Source organism: Balearica regulorum, chromosome 10 (genome assembly GCF_011004875.1).
Source record: "Balearica regulorum gibbericeps isolate bBalReg1 chromosome 10, bBalReg1.pri, whole genome shotgun sequence".
Classification (NCBI taxonomy): domain Eukaryota; kingdom Metazoa; phylum Chordata; class Aves; order Gruiformes; family Gruidae; genus Balearica; species Balearica regulorum.
The window spans coordinates 22,518,400-22,540,945 of record NC_046193.1 but is presented as its reverse complement, the minus strand read 5'-3'; the positions used below and the strand labels follow the sequence as shown (position 1 = coordinate 22,540,945).

Below are 22,546 nucleotides of genomic sequence, written 5' to 3'. Positions count from 1 at the left end.
CTAACAATAGTTGAATTCATTTTTCCCCAAAGGCTCTCAGCCTTTTTTAATGTATTCATCTATTAATAAATTCATCTTGATTCTACTGCCCACATGACAGGACACTATTTAGTGTCTGTTCTTTGCAGGAGAAGAGTTATTGCCTCTAGAATTCACACAAAAAGTGAAATAAGCTCAAGACTACCCTGTACCGTAGTATTCTTTTACATCTCTTTCATCTTGTTTTCTATGTTTAGCCATCTATGTTTGTATTAATACTAAGGACCCAAACACCACTCTCCTCCCCTCCCCTGTGCCTATTTTTAGGGCAGGAAATGAGAGATTTTTAAGAAGTGGTAAAAGGAAGAGAATACTGTGGAAGGAAAGGCAGAGTTCCTAAGCAAGCCCCAGCACCTACCTCTGCTGCTAGGTAGTGTCCAGTGGCGAGATGTTTGAACCTGAAAAGGCTATTCCAGTACCCTGCGCCACCACGACAAGGATCATGCTGCACCACCTACAAGGAAAGGGAAACCACGATTACACCGTGTAATTACAGTGACCTCTCTTTCAAACACAGCACTTACTGTATTTCACGTACCGGTAAGAGGAAACAGAACAAGGAGCTCCAGAAAAGATGAAACCACCTTTCATATGTTAACAACACACAGCACAGTAAATACTTTGAGCAGACTACCATTAGTTCACGTCAGCGACCTAGGAACATTGATTTTCTGCTCGTTGTCAAGTGACAATACCTGTTTGCAAAGTCACTGACCGTGGCTGGTACTCCATTGAAGTTTGGGGAGTGATGGCGGGAAGATTATGGTGCACGTTGGCAGGGAAGTAATGAAAGCAGGTGCTCTAGATGTGCATGCCTTGGTAGGTCTGAAAACAAACTTCCTAAAGAAATGGAACAAATCCTTTACCTTTTTGGTATAATTAATTTTTGACCTTCTGAAAGCGGGTGAGGGAAGACACTTGGAAATGTTTCAAATGCCACGGCATTGTACAAAGGAATTTGAAGGCTGTCGTGTTTACTCTCTAACTTCTCCCATGACAAGCAGAGCCTCCAGCATCAGATGATCTGTTACTCCCCATCGGCTTCTCTGTGGGTACACCCACTTCCCTAGGGAAGGCTCGGCATAGCTGGGCTGAGCCTTTCGGGGAAGGATTAGCTTACGTCTGCCTCGCATTTACCAACCGTAACTGCGTACACAAGGACAGTTACCACAGAAGCTTCTGATGCGTCGTAAGATGTCAAAGTAACGTTAATTTTAGGTAGGCTTTCAATGTGTATCAAAGCAGATACTTCTAGAAAGAGAATATGAAAAACACCTATCCACCATTCCAAGTAATTTTGTGATTCTCACAGGCAATTCACATGGCAAACATTTAAAATCATAAAAAAACCCCTCTAATCACACCAATAGAGTAAGGATATTTTAAGAAGCCAGTGATGACCAAGATGTTAGTCACACTATTTAAAAGCCAAATAAAGAAAAAAGAAATGGTCCAGACAAACAATGCACAGAGACTAGCAAAGGGTTGCAGTCTCCTATCAAATGAGGATGTGCATAATCACATTATTCCACACCAAAAATAGAGCATTCTGTACACTCAGCAGGACAGTTGAAATTATTAGCTAGTGTTCAACTTCAGTGACTGGTAAGAAAATGACTTCACAGATGCTTCTCTGTCCCCTTTTTCTGAATTATCAGGAACCTGATTTTGAGAGCTATCTGCTGCAGCATTAGAGATCAGAACTCCTCTTTGATTTTGCACAGAAAGCACAGTAAGTAAAGGAATTTAAACTTCTAAGAACAGGAAGACATTTACATAAAAAAAGAAATCCAGGTACACTGTTTTTAAACAGAAACAGTAATTGTTAGTACAAAGCCTGGGTTACAATTCTTACCTCTACTTCCCACAGGGCTTTTGAACTGGTTGCAGACGTGGCCGACTGTCTCCCTGTCGTTCTCAGGAAAACATGCTGCTTCTTCCTGTGCTCATCGCAAGTCAGAAACTTCTCCTGCTCTGCATGAAACAGCCTCACCACATCCCCCTGCCAAAGCCCAGACAGCACGGTCAATATAGGCATCACCATCAGTGGACAAGTTACAAGCGAGTAGAGCTTTGCATCTTACCCCTTTGAGAATATCATCTTTGTTATCACTCCATTTCATGAAAAGGACTATTTTCCAGCTTGTATTGCAATTCACAGAGTTGACCTAGAAGGAGAACTAAAACCATTAGCCCCGTTGTCTTGTGCCTGCAAAAGATACTGCCACGAAGCACTGCCTTACCGTGTAGACAATTTTCAACAGAATATTGCAGTCCCTGTTGCATTACTGTAGAGAAGGAAAGCCCTTTCTGCATTTACTCCAGCACAAGTAACTACAGAGCTGACTTGCTAGCAAGTCACTTGCTACACATCACTGTGCCACAACTTTTCATTTTTAAGAAAGATTTTATTTTTAGCCAGTCACACAAAAGAGATCAAACTCAAACTCCTGCCCAGTGCCCAACAGATAGGAGAAAAGTCTGACAGCTATATTCAGTTGGCGATTAACAAGATAACCATTCCTAAACAATGCCACAGGTACCAACCAGCTTACCGAGAACCTGGTTTTCTTAAAACACAGGTCTGGGTGGCTCAGCTGAAAGAGACAGAGGTTTGTGCAGTTCCTCCAGCTTTGTCAGTCTGCCCTTACCTCATTGCATCCCGGATTATCGACAAGCTGATGACTACTGGCGTGGAGAGGCTGGCCAGCGTTGACAGGATTCAGGACTACTTTGTCTCCAATGACAACCTGTAGACAAGTGCAGCATCAGACAGAAACTTGCAACCTAAGGAAGCTCTTTTCCTGTTTTGTTTTGTTTTTTTTAATGGGACTGATGGGAAGAAATCACCTTCTTGCAGTTTGGAGAGATGCCAGTCTGAGTATGAAAACCAGGATTCTGTTTGCTTCAGAATTTAGCTCATCGTACTCAGTTATTGAGGCAGAAAAAAGCCTGTAGTATTGGACTCGGAGGCTTAGAGAAGAAACACAGACTGCAATTCCTGTAACTAACTTATCTGCTGCTTTCCATGAAGTTGTTTCATTGGTTAGCATTTAACAAATAATTCCTATAGCAAAAGGTCAGCCAAAAATCCTCCTCCTCCAAGGCGCACTTTCATTTGTAAAATCAGATTCTTGACCAGGCTGGCATATGATTCAAGACAAATGCGCTTTATTATGTAAAGTCCCATTCTTCCCTTCTCCTAGGGCAAAGTCTTAAACTAAAAAGCAAAAAGACTTTTCTGTCTTGAAAAGAACTGCTGTTAGCGATAGTGTCTGAGAATAGATATGATTTAGAAGAGCTTAATGGCCACTAAGGCTGCACTACTCTGTGGTTTGGCTTTACTCTGCGTGCATGTGTGTCTGCAGAAAAGGAACAGTCATATAAGAACATATGGGACTAGTCTACAGGATAAATTATTCGTATTTGATAAAGTCTGCTGTGTTTAGGTGCCATATATACCTGGACTATATCACAGAGCACACTGAAGCTTGTTACCTCCTGGTTTTAGGCAGACAATACACCCAGGTGACTCAGATTTGTAAAAAAGAGACTAAAACAGTAACGCATTGAATTCAGAATCAATCATTTTCCAGATTTCCCATGAACAGGGCCATGTAACCTCATTATTACCTTATTCCTAACACACAAAATTATGATGAATTTTCATTCCAAGCTGACAACACTGAAAACCAAGACGCTAATTATTTGTTCCAAATCTACCAAAGGAACTCAACATTTCCTACCATTTTGAAATGGGCAGGAATTGTGAAAGGCTAGTGTAATTAGGTCCCTTATTCCTTCCACCATTAAATCATTCCACGTTTCCAAAATACAAGTTACCATAGCAATTTTCCTCCCCCTCGTGACAGCATTAGGAAAAAGGTTGTTCCTGCAACGTCACGCACTAAAGGTCTGTGCATTTCATTAATTGCCTCCCGAAACAAGCTTTGCACAAAGCAATACGTGAAGATATTCCTCTTAGCACTTACGCTGTCTCCAATGGAACGCAGTTTGTAGAAGGGCTGTATGTAGAACCAGGAACCTTCATTTCCAGCTTCATCCAAGGTCACCCTCATAGCATTCTTCTCTAGTAGAGCTGGAAGCCTCTTATTTACTGTTAAGTATTTGTTACTTTTTAAGTGAAGCAGCTAGAATAAGAATTAGAGTTCAGTCCTAAGAATGCTCATTTTTCCTCCCCTCAATAAATAGCGAGCGTGCATAAGATAACCACAGTATTATACAGGAATTAAAATGAAAACTAAATTACATAAAAATATTGATGAATTCAGGCCCAATTTCACTCACACTTCTTTCAGTATATATACAGTCCTACAGCACAAAAGATCTGCAGCTAATTCAACCATCCCTTCTCCATCAAATAATAAACACTTTGAAACGTTCTTGTCGCTTTACAACAGCCTGTTTGAAAACCCCAGATCAAAAGTTGTAAAATGCTGGGGACTAACTGGTTTCCCCTGGTAGGAAGCAGGTAAGTGAGAAGCGAAGCTCTCTTCTCTGGCTTTGCTCGGTCTGATTTAACAGAAAACATGACTACTTCTCTGAAGACTCTCTTCAAAGTCCCGTTCAACTCTGTGCTGCGTCCACCTTGCAGGCTGCACACCATCGGCATGAGCGTGTGTGCTCCAACAGGTCCCATCCCAGCTCCCACCAACCCTTGCTAGATTTCCAGTGAATTTAGCAGACAAGTGCTTTTGTATAGAAAGTCAGATTTTGATACCTTTTAACTACCAAAAATAGTGGTTACTCACAGAACATTTCTACCACAAGGAAAATATGGGCAAAAACTTATCACTGCTCTTAATAGTGTTGAAGTTTGTAGTCCAATCAAAAATCGATTTTTTTTTTCCATCAATAATTAAAAGTGGATTTTTTTGCCTCATACGGACCAATACACATTTAATTCAACCAAGGCAGGCGCTGCTCTACCCTTCCTCCATCAGGCTGCTCCAAATCCTACACTTGCTTTGAAGGGCAGCCAATTGATTTCTCCTTGCAACAAGACAGCCCAGCCTGCCTGTGCTCCTAGCCACCCCCTCTGCTGGCTGGTATTATGTCAGCAGAATAAAATACGAAAAAAATATTTGCATAGGAATTTCATCTAAGGCTCAAGACGCTCAGGTAAGTATCCCTACCACTGAGGTGCTGAGGCACTCTACCTCGCGGAAGTAGCTCTGCTTCAGTTTCAGGGTGAACCAGCACCTCCCACGTATTATGTTCCCTACTTATTAAAGACCTGTCTTTTTAAATTATGCAATTATTGTACTTTCCATTTTTCTTGGGTTTGATGCATGATTTTTTTTTTTATTCCCTGGGACTAAGGATATCCTCTGCTTCAATGGCTGCAATTACTTATACTGATTTTCTTTCTCTGTGTCAGTTTACTATCTGATGTATCAACACTTGATTTGAGACCATATTTGGCATTGTACGGTGCCTGTGCCACCTTCCAAATGGCCAAGGCTAATGAAGGCTCTAAGATGTATTTCTGAAGAAAGCAATCATATGGTCACCTCAAAAATAAAGCAAAGCACAATTAACCCCTAATAAAAAAGGGACTCCATCCTAGCTATATGCCCAGTTCTTGCTTCACAGGATCCCACTTCAGGACACTGTCACACCCTGCAAAGGGACAGACTCTTGTCCCTGAATTCCTGAAATTTAAAGTCACATTGAGCCGGGGAGTTTGAACAAAACCCTACCCAGCTTGCAAAGATGCTCATAGCCTACCTGGATAACATTGCCGTATTGGATGACTGTTCCCAGCAGCTTCCTGTTTTCGGTTTCATTCTGTTTCTTTTCCAAATCTGCCGCATGCTGAAATAAAAGAACAATTCAATTGCTGGCTGTTTTACAAGAAGCGTGGCCAAACACCTGAGGTTCTGTAAGAGTACTTCAAAGAGCTGGAAAAGCAGCGAGCAGCCGAAACAGCGTAACTTCCTTTTTCCAACTTCCAACAGCGTAATTTCCTATTCCCTTTCTCAGTTGTTTAGAAAGACAGACACAAACCATTTAAGCAATCTGTAATTTGGGTAGAATTGCACAAAATTTTGGAATAAAACAAGAGATTAAATAGAGAAGATAGAAGGCAAGCCACGAGAAGACACCACCACCAAACCTATGGAGGGAAGGTGAAAAGGGACGGGTAACAACTCGAGCCAGGAAGTCTGCATTCCTTTCTACTGACTTCTACACGAATTGAAAGAAAAGGACCTAAACTTTGGATCTTTATTTTATTTTACCAATAAAGGCCCCACACAGCAGGGTTATTTAGAAGACGTGACCAACTGCCCAGCGCAGCTCTCAGTACCTGAGTTCCCAACTTCCCAGCAGCAGAGCTCGTACTTCACGGGGCTGAAGGGTTCCCCGCGCTGTGTTACAGACCGGCCGCGAAAATACAGCTGGGCATTTCTGGATCACACTATAATGTGGTAATAAAAGGGAAAGTCTTTGCAAAATTGAGTGATCGCCGGGATATGTCGCTGTATTTAATAACTTAATTTATAACTAGTCTCTTGCACTTTGTTTTAAAAGAAGTGAGCTATTTTGCACAGGCTGTTTTTAAACAATTTCATTTGGTAAAGAAATTCTCTCTTGCTTTACATGAAAGACTATTTTTTCATTTAAAAAAAACAAAACAAAACAACCTGTATTTGCTTTAACCAATATCTGGTGGTAGACAGTAATTTAAAACTAGACTTTTTTGGAGGCTAAGCATCAACGTTTATGGTTTGGTTCTCAGATCTCAAGGACTATAGAAGGTCCAGTTTTCTCCCGGAGGAGGAGAAAGTACTCACAGTTCCTAAGTGTAGTAAGGTAAAATAGTAATAACACAGGACAAAGCTTAGCTGCTGCAAAGGAAGAGTTATCTGTATACTGTTATAAAACTTCAGCATCTTCAGCTTACACAAAATGTGCTATTTTTAGAAGTTGTGCTAGGTATGATATCTGGCTTTTGCTCCAGGAGAATCTGGAATACAGCTGCTCATTCAAATTCAAAAATATATTCAGAAATACAATGCAGCATAATTTTCTCTCTATTACTGAAAGACATTTTTTTTTCCCTTGATTTCAAAGTATTCTGTTGAGAAAGGATTTCTTCAAGACACTAGGGCCCTTTCAACGGCAATTACAGAAGATGTGACTTCTCTGCCCGCACTGGATTGGGTGCCACGTTTATTATAAATAAAGAAAATAGTGTGTTCTGTGAAAATACGATTAAGATTTTGGATGCATTTCAAAAGCACACACCAAGACTGACAATCATTCAAGAAGAAAGAATCATTTTCTCTGGCCACTAGATGTCAGCTTCTCAACCAGCACCGATTCTTGATACCAAAGAAAGACAAGTGTCCCAGATTTTAAATCCCTTAAATGGCATTAACTTAAAATAACCTGACCTCAGCATCGAGTGCTGCACAGCGGACAATAAATTCCACCAGCAGACAAACAGAAGCCAAAAAAGGCAAGTGATGATGAATACACCTTGCATCACCAATTTTGTTATAAATTACATGCACTGATAAAGAAATCTAATCAGGGGCAGAGCTAACAATAGTATGCACATGTTTCATGGCACAGCCCCCCCCCCCCAATACACATCATGCCAAACGCAGGGATTTTTAGTGTATTCCATCCGCCAACAAATGGAAAAGATGACACACGTACCCATGTGATTGGCAGAAAAATAAGTTTTGATATATCGAGTGATGTGCATGGGACCAAATGATTTCAAACACCCAGGTCACTGAAGACCTGATTTGGCACATGTTATATAAAGGATTAGCCTTTATGTCAAAGTGATGCACATTAAATAATCTCCAATAAAACTGCAAAGTACTCAAATCCTTTCACCAACTCAGGCAAGCACTTCATGCGTGGTGGTACATTTCTGTACAAACGTCACTCAGCTGGGGCTAAATACTGGAAAAATCTAATCCTGTATTTCCATAGGGACTCCGGCACAAAACAGCAAAGTGTCAGACGAACAGGAACAGGTCCCAAACACCTGAACTGGCACGTACCGAGGAAAGAGAAGACAGCTTTGAATGACATTGTAATCCAGGGCAATTACACAGCATTTTTCTTTTACATGACACCGTATTTAGACCGTACCTTCTCTTAAAATCCACGAACTCACGCATATAACCTGCGGGTATAAACTCGCCCTTCCCCTCATACACGAGAAAACCCAAACCCAGAATGCCCCGTTCCTTAAAGCTTGCTGGCACCATCTACTTCTCATCATTAAAGGGGCAGGAGAAATGCGGCACAAGCAAAGGACCTTTGTGCTACAGCCAGTACCAAAATAGCTTTCTCCTTGCCAAGTTAATACTTCTAGGTTATAAAATTATGTTTTAAGAAGCAAAATGAGTCAAACCCTCAGCCTTTGTGAAATGCGGGAGCAAGGCAGCCATATGGCAATCAGCAAACGACACTCTCCTACAGGGCCATTTTGTATTTCAGTCTACAATGAGCTTAATATAGGCTCAAAGAAACTAAAAATATTTAGAATTGTAATTTTGACATGAAGTACTCTAGCTATGTTATTTTAACATAAACATGGAGTTTATTTAACTCTAAAGTCAACAGATGGTATTTAAGTTGGCTTTTTTTTTATATCGGAACTCTAAAAACAGCAATCAATTGCCTTACAGGCTTTTCAACTGCTGAATGTCAACATTTTACCCAGAAAATGTTAAATACTGCAAGCTAATAAGGAAGGAGAGGCTGTCTGGCCTTATAATTACTCATAATTACCCATCAACCTTGTATTGGGTTTGCATGGCAAGATTTTGGTATTAACAGCAGCTATGCTTGTTTGAAGAATCACAATGGATTTATTAGACAGGTAGCTCAGATGGCATCTACCAGCACAGCTAATACCTGCGACTTCCCACATCGAGATGCAACGCCTGAGAATCCTCCACTCTGCGCAGCTGTTTGAAGGGTCTCATTTTTATGCTGTTACTACCCAAAACGCCCATGTAGAGCACTACTACAGGTTAGCAGAGATTAATGACAAAAGCTTAAATAATTACCATGACTCTAACCCAGCATCATACGTACCGATATTGGGGCACACTGCCCTTGAACAGCATGCTGTCAGAAATCAGAGGATGTCTAAAGAGTTAGAGCTCAGTGAATGTCTCAAAAGGAGTCTTGTATACTGATTTCTATATACTTTCTCGGTGCCTCCTCATTAACTGTGTCAAGTTGATTGGAAATACTAATTTAAAGCAGTATGGATGAGTGTTGATGATCAAAAGGACCCTACACGAGAATACTTACGTGCAATTTATTGAGTAGCACGGCATCTGTTGTGCTGTTAGCTCCTGGCTTTGCTGCTTTCCAGAACTGCTTTTGAGCAGAGTACCGGTTCATGGGACATAGTTTGAACAGGCAATCTATAAAAACAGATGAAATAAACAAAGATTACTTCAAACATTTGTAATTATCTGGATTTTTACTGCTAACATTGTCCAAATATTCTAGCAGCAAGGAAAGGTTTATAAACAAATTCCAAAAAGCTCTTGATCAGACAAATGCTTTTTTGAGCAACAAGAATGTTGCCCCATGAATGATAAAAATTAACTGTTGCTGCCAAACGTCTGATGCAAGACCAGAAAGTTTATAACTTGTCCCAGTCAAAAACACTACCCTACTACAACGGTAACACGTTTCAACGCTGTCCCAGGCAAACAGACCCGTTTCACACACTTTCACCGTTCGGTTTTTCTACTTCAGCAGGTACAGCTACTTCACACAACTAGTGTTAGGTTGAGGGGTTTGGTTTGTTATTTTTTTTTTCTGTTTGTTTGCTTGCTTAGTTTTTAAATAAGTTCCCTTGGATATGGCACAAAGAATTGGAGAAACTCACCTAATGAAGTAGCAGGAGCACAAAATCCCCCCAAACAAAAGCACACACAGGCACAGGCAGACATTTGAAGCGTAGCTCGAGGTAACAGCAAACCCCTCAGGGCGGCAGGTTCCTTACCCAGTCCATCAACACAGTTTATTTAACACTCTGCCTGGCAAAAGCCAGGGATTGCAGCTCACTGTCTTATTAAAAATACATTTTTATATTAGAGATGCAAACTTATCAGTAATAAAACCAAATTAGCTGCGTTTACTATTTTTCCTCTTTGTTCCTAAGCAACTTAACATGCAAAAAAATAAATTCAGCTATTCAAAGACAGTGCCTAAAGTAGCAGCTTCGAAGTTTGAACAAAGTGCCAAAAAAGCCAGGAGGCTGTTCCCAGCGCCTCTTTGGCAACGGCGTGGACGGCAGGCTCCAGGCTTCCGATTCACGTGGTATTTCTCAAGGGCCCCGGTGTATTCTCACAGGCGAGCGCTGCGATTTGGGAAGCAGCCAGCCGAGAAGAGACCTACCTGGGGTTTTTTATGTTCGCTGTCAGAAAAGCACAGGTGCTTATGGGCCACTTTGCTAGGACGCATTGGATGCACGTCATCCAAAAAGGGGAAAACCCCACACCGAGGACAAGTGGCTTCAGCCCTGTCTGAGGTTAAAGTTGCTGAGGGGGCTGAGCCCGCTAGAGACAGACCTTGATAATTTACCTCAAGATGCCATTTGAGATGGACACCTTGATTCTTTTCATGCCTTTCTTAAGGACAAGGCCTGTTCCATGTCGCTCTGCCCGTCTAATCCATCCCCAAAGCACCGTCAGAGCACACCGGGCAACATCAAACACCCTTCACAGAAGGGCAAAGGTCTGTCTTCACACCGAACCCCCCTTCTGACGGGGCGCAGCCCCGGCCGCAGCTCATCGCTCCATCTCAGCAAGCCACCGGCTGCCAGAGGGGCTGATCGACCTGTCCCAGACCACCACAGCAATTCCTGCAGCCTGCTTCGCTGGTGGCCCAGTACACCAGCAACAGACAGAGGAGGAGCTGGGTACGGCACTGGGGATCTTTAATGACACATACTGGGGAAGGACAGAAAGAGCTGAGGGTATGTGGAAGGAAATTTAATTGCATCTACCCAGAAACACTCACCTCCACTTTGACGCTACCAGCTTACAGCTTCTGAACAAACAAGAAAAGTCGAAACCGAAGTGCAAACCACACACACTTAACCAGGTTTGCTCTATTCAACGTATTTTTCATTTACATAAGGATGATTCATGGAGATTGACAGCACGGAATAGATTGAAAAAGCCGCTGCAGGCTGGCACTTTAAGCTAAGACTATGCATTGTAAGCAACACACCAGTTATAAAATTTTCTATTTTTGCTTAAACCATCAGTTCACACAATGACAGCAATTAACACACAGAGCTGCATAGAAGAATTAATTGTATGCTAGATTTAGTCACAGTGCAAGTGTACTTTTTTCCCATCCTTTTCAGTCAAGAAAGTTGTCAAGTTAGGCTTAACTTCTAAATTGGTAACTGCAAGCAACCCCCTCTCTTTTCTGAAGCAGAGGGGAGAGGTCTACAAGTGTTTGACCTTGTCCAACACAAGAAGGGAAAACGTAACATGTTTTTCTTAGGTTTTCTTCCTAGTTACAAAGCTACACACCTAAAACAAAAAATGAAAAGCACCCAACATTTTTTCTTCTAGTATTTGTTCTATGCAATCTATTTCTTAAGTGGTTGAGGAGTTAAACTTGGCCTTATTCACCTTAAGATGACCACCAGAGGCTTGTTAGTACCAAATATGTTTCACCATGGGTCAAACTACACGAACTTTGCGGCCAGAAGACTTTTAGATCTCCAGATTCCATAGGCTTATACGTTTACAAAAACCAACACGCAAGGATGTGCACGCTGAGTACCATCACGGTCAGCAATCTGCAACCCACAGCAGTGATGAGTGTGTAAGATAAACCAACCACTTGCCAGACACCCTGCTATGGAAGTTAGCTCTGCTTCTAACAGATCCACAACAAAGCCAGAGCAGCTGAAACAATCAGCTCTCTGCTCTGATGATGGATTCAAGCAGCTTTAGCCACATAGGAAAGGTGATAAATACAGCTATTACTGCAAAGTAATTACATCTTATTATACGCTGTTTGCTGAATATTAACCATGAAGGACTGCATTTTCTTTTCAGATCTTCACGATATACAGTGAAAAATGGCAGAATTGCACACTGAGTAGGTATAAAAATAAAATACTACGTAACTGCTGATGAAATGACAACACATCACTGAACAAAGGTCCTGCAGGAAAAAATGATTGCAAAATTGTATACTACCCCATCAGGCACATGCACGAGGATGATGAATGATGGTTATGCGGACACGTATTAAATGTGCATTTCAATGTTTCCAAGCTAAATCCTGTTCTTTCGTCAGCAATTGCTTTGTATCTAATCAAGTGGACTGAGTAGGACTGTAATTGCACCATGTGATACATTAATGCTCTCGCTGTTCGGACATTTAGATCCCCACATGGGTCTCTGCCACCTGAAGCTCACAAAAATATTCTTGGTAATGTTTGTTTATCCTCTGCATGGACCAGCATCACAGAGGAATAATCAAAATCGAGGATACTGGAAACACTAGAAAATTCTATGTTCTGAAGTATTCTGGGGTTCAGTGAAGGGAAAAACTTGCCAGCTACATTATGCCAACTGCGATTCTTTCTACACCCCATGCTTTTAATTTTCTCTTCTTCCTTTTCCATTCCCTTCCCTTGCACTACCCTTGCTTCTTTCCTACCCATAGTCGCCAAGCTGCCAACCTCTCCTGCCAGTCCAAGCCCAGACAGTCAGATTTTCTGCTTCCATCCTGATTCATTTATTTGGCCCCCAACAACCGATTAATCAGATTAATCCATCCCTTCTCTTCTCTCCTCTTGGCAGCAATGTACGGCTCTCCAACTAATACTTAAGGAGGAATTACGTTTTGCCCAGACAATCCTCATCACCCAAGGTTTCCCAACTTCACTTACACTCCCAAAGCATCAGGAACCAGAACTTCACAAAGAAAAGGCTGTGCTTTTTTTCCTTAACCATCACAGTATTTTGCCAATCACTTTTTAGGAACTCTGACCCTTCTTTAGAAACACATCTGGGCAAAGTACCTGGCCAAAAAAACCCCAAACAACAACAAAACCCCCAAAAATCAAACAAAATAGCAAAACTTAAACAAGTTGGGCTGGAAAAGCATCCCGTAACAGAAACATTCAGCCAACCCTGAGCCTCCGCAGCGCTTCCACCTCCACCCCATAGTGAACAACAGCGGCACTGCACTGCGTGGGGGCAGGTGAAAATTATTGTGCGGTCAGTCCCTCTAAAGGGGTAACAGCATCTGGGCTCACAGATGCAGGACCCGGTTTAAGGAACGGACCATCGGTGTTTCACACATCCCATCAGGAAGCTCCCTTCTGGTGCTGCCCCAAGCGCCGGCTTGGTGGCTAACCCCGTCCTGTCCTACCTGCCGGCTGCAGCTCCTGCAGGGACACACAAGGTTTGCTTTCACAGCAACATGAAAAACCTGACCAGACTGATGTTCTCCTTTTTTTAAAATGGACTCTGTTGCATGGGAATTTAAGTAGCATTTAGGTAGTACGTTAATGAGATTATTATCAAATATATATATATATATATTTGCAAGACTTGTCCAAAATTGCAAATCCCCACTAACTTCAGAGAGGCTGGAATGACTTGGAGGAACGAGTGGAATCTTTCAGAGCCCACGCAGGATACAGCCTCCTCCTTTCACCACAAGCTGCCTAGAAATACATAACTCAAACGTACCTATGCAATTCCCATCTTCCCTTCAGAGGGTTTCCCCACCACTTGGGGCATGAAGTGATGTTATGACGTCAATTCTACCCTCGGTATACGAGGACAGCTCAGAAAGCTGCTGGACTGACAGTGCCGACCCCCGAAGGCCTCCACGGTGCCTGTGCTGGGTGACAGCCGGGCTCCAGCCGCTCTGACAACCGTCCGCCTTTGCTACCGTCCCACCCTGACCGGCTCAGATCCGTTCTGAGTCGCAGCACGCACCTTCTCTCACTCTGCCACTCTCTAGCGTGCTCGTTTCTAACTGAGCTGGAAGTACTTTTCGCTTCAGCCAGCCTGGTTGTGTAATACACCACTCATCATTTTTTCCAAATCTCCCCTGGCTATTTTAAGCATTTAGTAGAAAGACTTCACCAACTTTTCTGCAGTCAGAAAAAGCAGGCATCAAATATTTTGTTGGCAACAACAAAAAAAAAAGGTGTGTGGTTATTTCATTTTTTAAATGCAGACCCAGACTTTACGAAATGCCAACTGCAGAAAGGTCAGAGTCAAGAAAAAAACATTCCCTCTCTCAAAAATCATACTTCAGAGTACTTTCAGATGAGAGGAATCTATAAAGATGAAGATATTTAAATAAGTCACTTACAAAACCCACTGAATATTTAACACCAACACAGCTGTTTCTTCGTTACTTGAAAAAACCAAACTCCTTTTTGCGCAGCAATACTAAAATTAAAAGAAAATTAGCAATTCCCTGTTGAAATTTAGCAGTTTCCCTTCAGACTTTTCTATACTTAGATACCTGATATTTCTGCAAGGCCAAAGCCTGCTCACAGTAGAGAATAAATATATGGATAGTATATAAATATATACTTAAATATATAACTTTAAATATAAAAAATAGCAGCAAAGAAGAAGTAGTAACATAGCCGGCAATGATAGAAATACTGCAAATAGAAGTTCTCGACTTCATATTTATGAAAGTTGCACCGCTTTAATGCGCTCACAAGGATGATAACACTCCACAGGATGAAGAGATTATTTATTTAAAGACAAAACGTTTTGTGTTTAAGTGAAATATTTCCATGCAGGGGGCATACACAATAATACAAACTGCATACATTCAATCACAGGCAAGTTTCACCTCCTCAGAAGCCCTTGGATTACTACATCCTCTATTTCTAGACTTGTTCCTTCTGAGGCTTAAAATGAATAGATGACAGCCTAAGAGGTTCAAAGAATATAGAACAAAAGCAGCTACAGAAATGTGTTGATTATTAATCATTCCTGCATTTCTATGAAGAGGGAGAAAAAAAAAAAAAGAACCTGATCCTACTGAAATTACTGTCTTTGTGATGAGAAGACATCCCTTCATTTTCAATTTGCAGTGAACAAGCTTTGCTGGGAGCACAGCAACCCATTTCACAATACGTATTTTGTCAGGAGGCACTAACCGCTTGACCCGCTGTCCCTCCGCAGCTCCAGCCAAACAAGAAAACCAACCGGAACTGAAAACCAACCTGAACCGTACACATTAGCCCAGTGGTAGAAGATGACCGACCTCAAATCCCATGTTGCCAACAGTCCTGCCGTGCCACAAGTGAGGAAAATTTAAGTGCAGGTGAGAAGGGCATTTGTATTCCAAGCCCAAAAATCTCATTACAATCACACAAGCCGCTGCAAAGCAACCCAATCATTGAGGATTCCAGCGCTGAACTAATTACATGACAAAATATATTAGAGGTTTCTGCTGCTGTGAAATCTGTTACCTCCCTTCTGCACACTGCTGCATCTTACCTGTTTCAAGGACTTTCAACGCTTTTCTTTTTAAAGCAGAATAAAGGAGGAAAATAACCTTTGCAACCAGCATTTAAATGGAAAGCCTGCATGATTTAGGATCTAAATATATTTTAATTTTTATGTTAAAATAACCACCTTCAATTCATATCTGCAAGACCTGAGGGTTACCGCCCTCTTACCATTGTACTCATTTATGCATAGTTCTACCAACGGAAAGCACCACTTCATTTTTTTCAAGCTGTAACAACATAGAAAATAATGTAATTAACTTAGAGCTGATGTATCAAACCAAACAAAGGGAGGAGACTGCAACAGTGATTTCAGAGAGTGAAGAACTATCCACTTGAGAGCTGGACACTGAACATCAACGCCTACTAAATCAGCAGTATTCATTAATGCAACATTTATTTAGAAGCAATGGCTTTTTGAACACATAACAAATTAGCATATGACTCCACATAACATTGTTAGTAACTTTACAATAATAAACACAGCATTTTACATGCAACAAAATTTCCCGTGGGATAAGGCTGTCCTTCAGCAAAAATCGAGCAAGATAACCGTATTCTAGCAAGGAAGAGCGACCACATGGCGCCTCACCTGCAGGGAAAATTCCCTCGTGAGGCTCTGGACACCCTGTCATGTCTCGGGGTAAATTAAGAACCAAAGCACAGACAGCTCACAACACTACAAGCAAAGCCCTCAAGACCACAACGGTAGCAAAGTGCCCCAAAAAACCTAGCAAAAGACTAACAGGAGAAACGCACCTTTAAGTAAACATCTTGGGTACCAAGGAGTTCAGGACACACCAGTGTTTGTTTTATTTCTGCATGTAACCTCTTTGGTCTCCTTCAAAAAGAAAACTGCTACTCAAAGAGAGAGAAATATTTAGACACGGGATATACAGGCAGTTCCAAAAGGAAACATTTGCAGGAAAGGCCAGATTCGTTTTTCAGTCTCTGGTACGAGCAAGGCTGAGGGAAGATGGTTTGTGAAAACACAAAGCCAGAAGGGACGGCAACACAAGCAGAAAGAAAAAACACCACTGATGCATTTGACTAAAACATACCCCATTTGACATCTCGGGGGTCAGGTTAAAGAATGCAAGAAAAGTGGCAGCCTCCTTGTCGCTGAGATGTGGCACCGTGATGGGTAACGTGTCCCTGGACGGGTGGTAGAGGGACACAAAGGATAATCTGGACCAAGAGAAGGTACTTAAACTAGCTAAGAATAAGCTCAAGAACCTTTAGAAAAAGTCAAAGCACCATGATGGCTCCTGGCTAGTAACAACTACAAGCCAGAAAAAAACCACTTCTCAATGTTGAGGAGAGGGAAAAGGAAAAAAAAAAAAATCCATGAGAAGAGTTCACAACTGCACACAATAACTTGAGCTAACGCAGGATCTCAAGAAAGCCACTGGTTTCAGTGAACATTTTTACTGTCATAGCTCATCTTCACGTCTGGTCCAGCATCAAGAGAAATCCTGGACTAGAGGCAAACCTTGCCAAGAGTGAAGTCCAAAGGCCAGCCCCCTCTCTCTCCCACAAGTACTGAGAAGTGGAGTTTTACACACTGTAAGGAGAAGCATTCCTACTTTATACGAAAGGAATTCAGCAAACCAACGTGCATCAGAGGTGCAGAAGCATTTTTAAGTAAACTGTCATGGCTTCAGCCTTTGTCCCAGCCTCGAGAGCTGTATTAGCTCGGGAAGCCATCCCCCATCTCCCTTTTAACAGTTTCCATGATAAATCTCCCTGCGAGGCACTAAAACACAAGTCTCGGAACAAGAACCCTGGGACATTCTTCCTCAAAATCTTCAGCTCTTTCCTGTGTATGTCGGTAGCATTTTACACGAGCAGTAAATCAACGTGTATTCATCTGCTGGCCCCACTTCATTTTATTTTGACTGCTCGCCGCTTGGATTTCATTTTCACATTTGCTTCTTCACTTGTTCATGCTATTCTGGAATAAAGTTCCTGTTCAAAGCGGGTCAGGAAGTGGGGGCAGGCGGCCGGGAACGGCTCGGACAGTCCGAGCACAGGAAGAACAAGAAAGATCAAATTTCACACTCTCTGAAAGCGTCGACGTTGAGCAGTGTGGAAAGAATACGGTTGTGCTATTAGACAGCGCTGACATGACTGAACAGCATAATGAAAGTCGTTTCTATTTAAGAATGTTTGCTGTGCATGTCGTAAGAAATGAGCCACCACAGCATCACATAAAACAAAAGGCAAATTTTTCAGCTGTTCAATACAGTAACTCAATTTTCAGCTTTTAAATGCATTCGGCTTAAAGAAAACCCACACTGCCAAAAAATAAAATATACTGAAGTTAAATAAATATTTGATAATGTTATTGAAGTCTAGGTTGGAAGAACTGAAGAAATAATAAAACTGAACTCAGTGCTTTAATTTTTCTACACTAATGAAGCGCTGGGGATCCCTTGCCTGAAATGCCTATTTGTTCCTTCCCTCCCGCACCGAGTGCCGTCTTCCCAGCCCCGGCCCCGCTGCCTGCTGCAGAATTGCCAATACCACAGGCTCACAGGACCGGCAGACCGTCCGAAAGCTTCCTTAGCTCATCCCTCCCTCCCAAAGGCAGAATTAAGTCTGCCTGCTCCATTCCTGACATAACTCCTAAAGTCATCTACTCCAGCGCTCTGCTACTGCTGTATCTAACCTATTTATTTTTTTACAATTTAAGCCCATTACTTGTTTCCCTCTCCACGTGGGCGTGCAGAACAGAACTTCTCCCTCTCCCAGCAATAGCTGCGGGCTCCTCTCTCCCTGTCCCACTGCAACCGAGATGCCAGACTAACCGGTCTTGCTCCTGACCATTACCCTCCTCTGGATTTTCTCTACTTGGCTCATATCTTTCTGGAAGTACGAGGTGCAGTACTGAACAAGATACTTCACTTGAGGCTCTGCCAGGAAGTAAAATTGGAAAAAATAATTACTATGTCTTTTGGCAATGTTTCTTTTTATGTATTCCAAGGCAGTAATTGCACTTTTTGCAACAGCACGGCATCAACGATTCCTATTCAAACTGTGATTCCTGCAATCCCCAGATCCCTTCCTACCGCACAGCCGCGTGTGCCCATCCTCCTCCTCCCTGGATGCAGTCAGCTCAGCGCAGTCTTTGACATATGCCCCCGCTGAACTGCAACGCCGTTTTTCAGATCATTTCTTCGATTTTCAAAGTAAATCTGAGCGAATTCCCAAGTCGTCATCTTCCCTGCGGAGCTTGCAGAGGACGGCCAGCTGTGACGAGCGCAGTTACCAGCAGCGTGGCAGCGGACACCCAGTGCTATGCTGGCAGTAGCAGACAGCGCCCATAAGGCATCTGCTACCACCCAGATGTTCAAACTCCCAGTAAATTGGCTATAGATGGACTTCAGCAGCACCATCTGAAGAGCTTAGCAAAGCAAAGTTAAATGCAAAAAAAAACCCAGACCTGCTTTAATTATAGGAACCACCACCCTGGAGTTGAATAGAGCAGAGTCATACTGCCGAACTGGGCTGCACTGCCAGGCAAACCGAGTAAAACACCAGTGTCCACATCTGTTTTCTGAGTCTGAAAGCTTTATTCCTTGCTTTCTGTTCCTAGGCTTGGCGTGAGTCTTTCACCTCACTTACTGAGGCCCTCTCCCTCTCTCTACTTTAAACAGTCACCATCCTTTTGGCAGGGGACCAGAGATGCTCTTGCTGAAGCCTATCAAATGAGGCTACTCGATCTGTCCAAGCTCACTCCGTCGCTGCACACCACTCCCCTTCGCAGGAAGAGCACAGAAGATGCCAACAAATCATGCAGCTAATTAAAATCTGGCCGAGTCCTCCGTAACGTAGTCTTAGCACTGAAGATTGCACTCTGGTTGTCATTTTAAAAAGCAGGTTATGCTGACAAGGTACATAGATACGCTGTAAACACAAGTGCTGCCATATATTGCCTCTGCTCAAGTTGTCTGCAGCAGCATACCAGTGTGTTACAGCAGAGAATAAAACACTTCAAGCACTTCTAAAAAGCACAATATTCCAGTTTGACAGCACCGAAGAGTTAAGCTATGCCAGCACTGCTGCTGAAACACAATCTATAGCTTTAGAGATCAAAAATGAAAGTGGAAAATAGTCCCTAAACTAGTAAAACAGCCCCTTCCAGGAACAGCTTAAGAGCACTGCTTTACCAAATAAGGGAAGTGAGAGCTGGGAGCCAAGGCAGCGAAGCCGTGCTGGATTAAAAAAGCCAGACAGCTGGATAATAGAAATGTGAATAAGCCAGCTTCACTAGACCGGATTGCAAATGGGAAGAACAAATGTTCAGCGACCACGAGCGGAAGCAGAGCCTGCCAGCAGAGGCCTGAAGGCATTTATCCCAGCCGGAGGAGCCGACAGCACATTCTTACTGGAGTTTGGGTTTGTTTTCTTTAATGCGATGCAATGCCGTCATTCTAGATAGGCAGCAGAATCAGCGCAGACTATGTCTGGAAAGAGATGCTCATGGGGCACTTACCGTCACCTGAAGTGCTTGGCACCTGAGTGCACCGAGCATGCAAAACCCAAAATCCAAATCCTAAAAACGCACTGCGTATCCCTGACTGACACACGTTTCACCCTGCTGCACAAAGCTGCTGATATGCTACTAGATGAGGACAAGCACAACGGTGGAGATGCTAAAGAGAATACTGCTCATTTTTCAACTTCAAAAGAAACTGAGTCGGAGTTTTTCTTTTTTCTTTTTTTTAAAAAAAAAAACCAAAAAACACGGATGTCATTCAATTTATTTTAGCCTGCTCTACTACTTCATTATCTTCCAGAAAAAAAGTAGAACGGGCTAGCATTCATCTCTAAGGGATGTGTCATACAGGCGCCAAGTTAAGATTTCTGCAGAGATAAATAAACACTCTGTTAAGGTGGTATCTATTTTCCAGTGGACATAGCAGCTTCTAGGACTCCTTGGTTTATCACAACTGATTATGTCCCTGGAGAACAGATCGCAAGAGCCTGCAACAGGAACACCAACACTTGGCTTTCTGATTTGCGCTGCCTCTCTGCAGCAGTTACACCGGCACTCTACCAAAGCCAAGCACGGAGTATCCACTTGTGCGTTCAACCCCGAATGCTGCTTGCTTCCTAAGCCAATCTACCTTCAAGAACGCAATATTTACCAGTCATTGAATTTCAAAGCCTATTAACTGTTGCCTTCTCACCACGAGTGTGAATAAACAGATCCATTGATTTCAGTCCCCTCTCCCGCCAGCTGCAGAGAGATGAGCAAATCTGTACATTAGCGTGGCATTTGACAGTCGCAGCTGGCAGGCCTTCACAGCAACGCATAATCATCTGGAAAAGGGGAGAGGGGGGAAAGCAGTGATGATTGAACCCTTACCTAGCTATCGCTACAGCACTGACAAAGTCTTTCCTCAACATTGAGTCTCATGTGCATTTTCCCAGCTTTTAATTGATCCTTGTGCTGGAACCGTAAGGAAGCCCTATGACCCTAACGACAACGCAAGGCATTCGCACTGCCAAGGAAGCATTACCATCTCGCCCTCCAGGCATGACCATTGCCACCACAACATACATCCCTACCTGCATTTGTTTCTGAAAAGTCTAGAGAAAATAAATGTATTCAAACCACTTAGTACTACATCCGTTTTAAAAATTTCCTTTTCCATAAAGAACAATAATTAGGTATTTTCAATGTTTTAAGCCATCTTTCAAGCTGCCTTACTGACATAATGATAACACATCAATCAGCACGGAAGAAAGCTGGATTCAAAAGTGATGGATGGGCTGGTGAGAGCTATTAAACAACACCAGCTGCATCACTGTCTGAACACATCCTACACTCATATCCGCACCGAGTCAGCAAAGATAGTTGTCTCGGATCACGAACACCACCTTTGTCAGTAGCCTCACAGCAGCAATGACCTTCGCAGTTCAGAAGAATGCACTGATGTCCTCTTCTAACATTGTCTGCTCCTGTCCTTTCTCTTCCTTCATTTTTTCAATCACTGTCTTTTTTTCAATTATTATCTGTATCACAGTCTCATTAAAACTGTTTCCAGGTTGCTTGTGTCAGGTGGTCCAGCCTCTACTTCCAGATCTACGGCAGGTTTGTGCCTTGATTTTCAGGATTTCAGGTTTCAGATTAATTTAATCAGGTTTCAGATTGCTCTTCCTTTCCTACATAAGATCCTGGCATTCAGAAACAGCAGAACTAACCAAAAACCCACCAATTATATCCAACAGATTTGATAGTATCGATTTGCAACTGTTGGTCTGCAGAGTGAAATGGAGCAACAGTGCAGGCAGGTGAAAGCCCTTGGTGGGGGGATGCCAGGGCAGCCTGGGACAGCGGCTCGCCGTCAAGGCAGCCCCAACACGGACCAAACAGCACCCAGAGGCAGGACCTAACTCTGCTGGTTTCACAGACGTGATGGAGTGTTTCAAAAATTACTGCAGCCCTCTCCTGCTCTGCTGTAGATTCAACATGAGATCACAAGAGCTACATCAATGGTGACGTCTGAACAGCGTCGTTTCACCTGTTACCGTGCCAGTTGCTGTTTTCAACCACTAAAAATGGCCCTTGGCACCAGCAGCTATAAGAGCACTCAATGCACCATCCCATGCCAGCTCTCCCGCGGAGGAGGTTGGAAACAATGCTTTCTAGATTTATGACTTCAGAGGAAAATTGCAGTAGTAAGAGGTAGCACTTGACTGTGTTACTCATCTGTAGACCCCAGGGATAATTTTTACCCACAACAATTTTAACACGTCCTAACACGTCCTGGAAAAACAGGTACATCAACCTCTTGAACCAACAAGATAAACTTGTTACCTCCTACGATAAACTAGACACGAGTTTGGATCCATTAGATGGATTGCAAGTATTCTTGATATTAGAGATGCTCAAAAAATAGATTCTGCCTGGGAGTTCAGAAATAAAGTCTATTTCAGCAAATCGTAAATGAAACC

General features: G+C 42.6%; 1 protein-coding gene across 8 annotated transcripts in view; it reads right to left on the bottom strand.

Moving 5' to 3' along the window:
* The window catches only part of ITPR1 (inositol 1,4,5-trisphosphate receptor type 1), a 177,986-nt gene that overhangs the window by 118,406 nt on the left and 37,034 nt on the right, over positions 1-22,546 (bottom strand). For 7 of the 8 annotated variants that reach the window (XM_075762494.1, XM_075762499.1, XM_075762495.1 and 4 more), the window contains exons 4-10: positions 9,352-9,467; positions 5,791-5,877; positions 4,032-4,190; positions 2,691-2,789; positions 2,124-2,207; positions 1,895-2,041; positions 398-493 (exon numbers count right to left, since the gene is read on the bottom strand). In XM_075762494.1, coding sequence (XP_075618609.1) covers positions 398-493; positions 1,895-2,041; positions 2,124-2,207; positions 2,691-2,789; positions 4,032-4,190; positions 5,791-5,877; positions 9,352-9,467 — 788 coding nt within the window. Of the gene's footprint in view, positions 1-397; positions 494-1,894; positions 2,042-2,123; positions 2,208-2,690; positions 2,790-4,031; positions 4,191-5,790; positions 5,878-9,351; positions 9,468-16,339; positions 16,359-22,546 lie in introns of those variants that run through there. The other variant, XM_075762501.1, reaches the window with a different exon arrangement.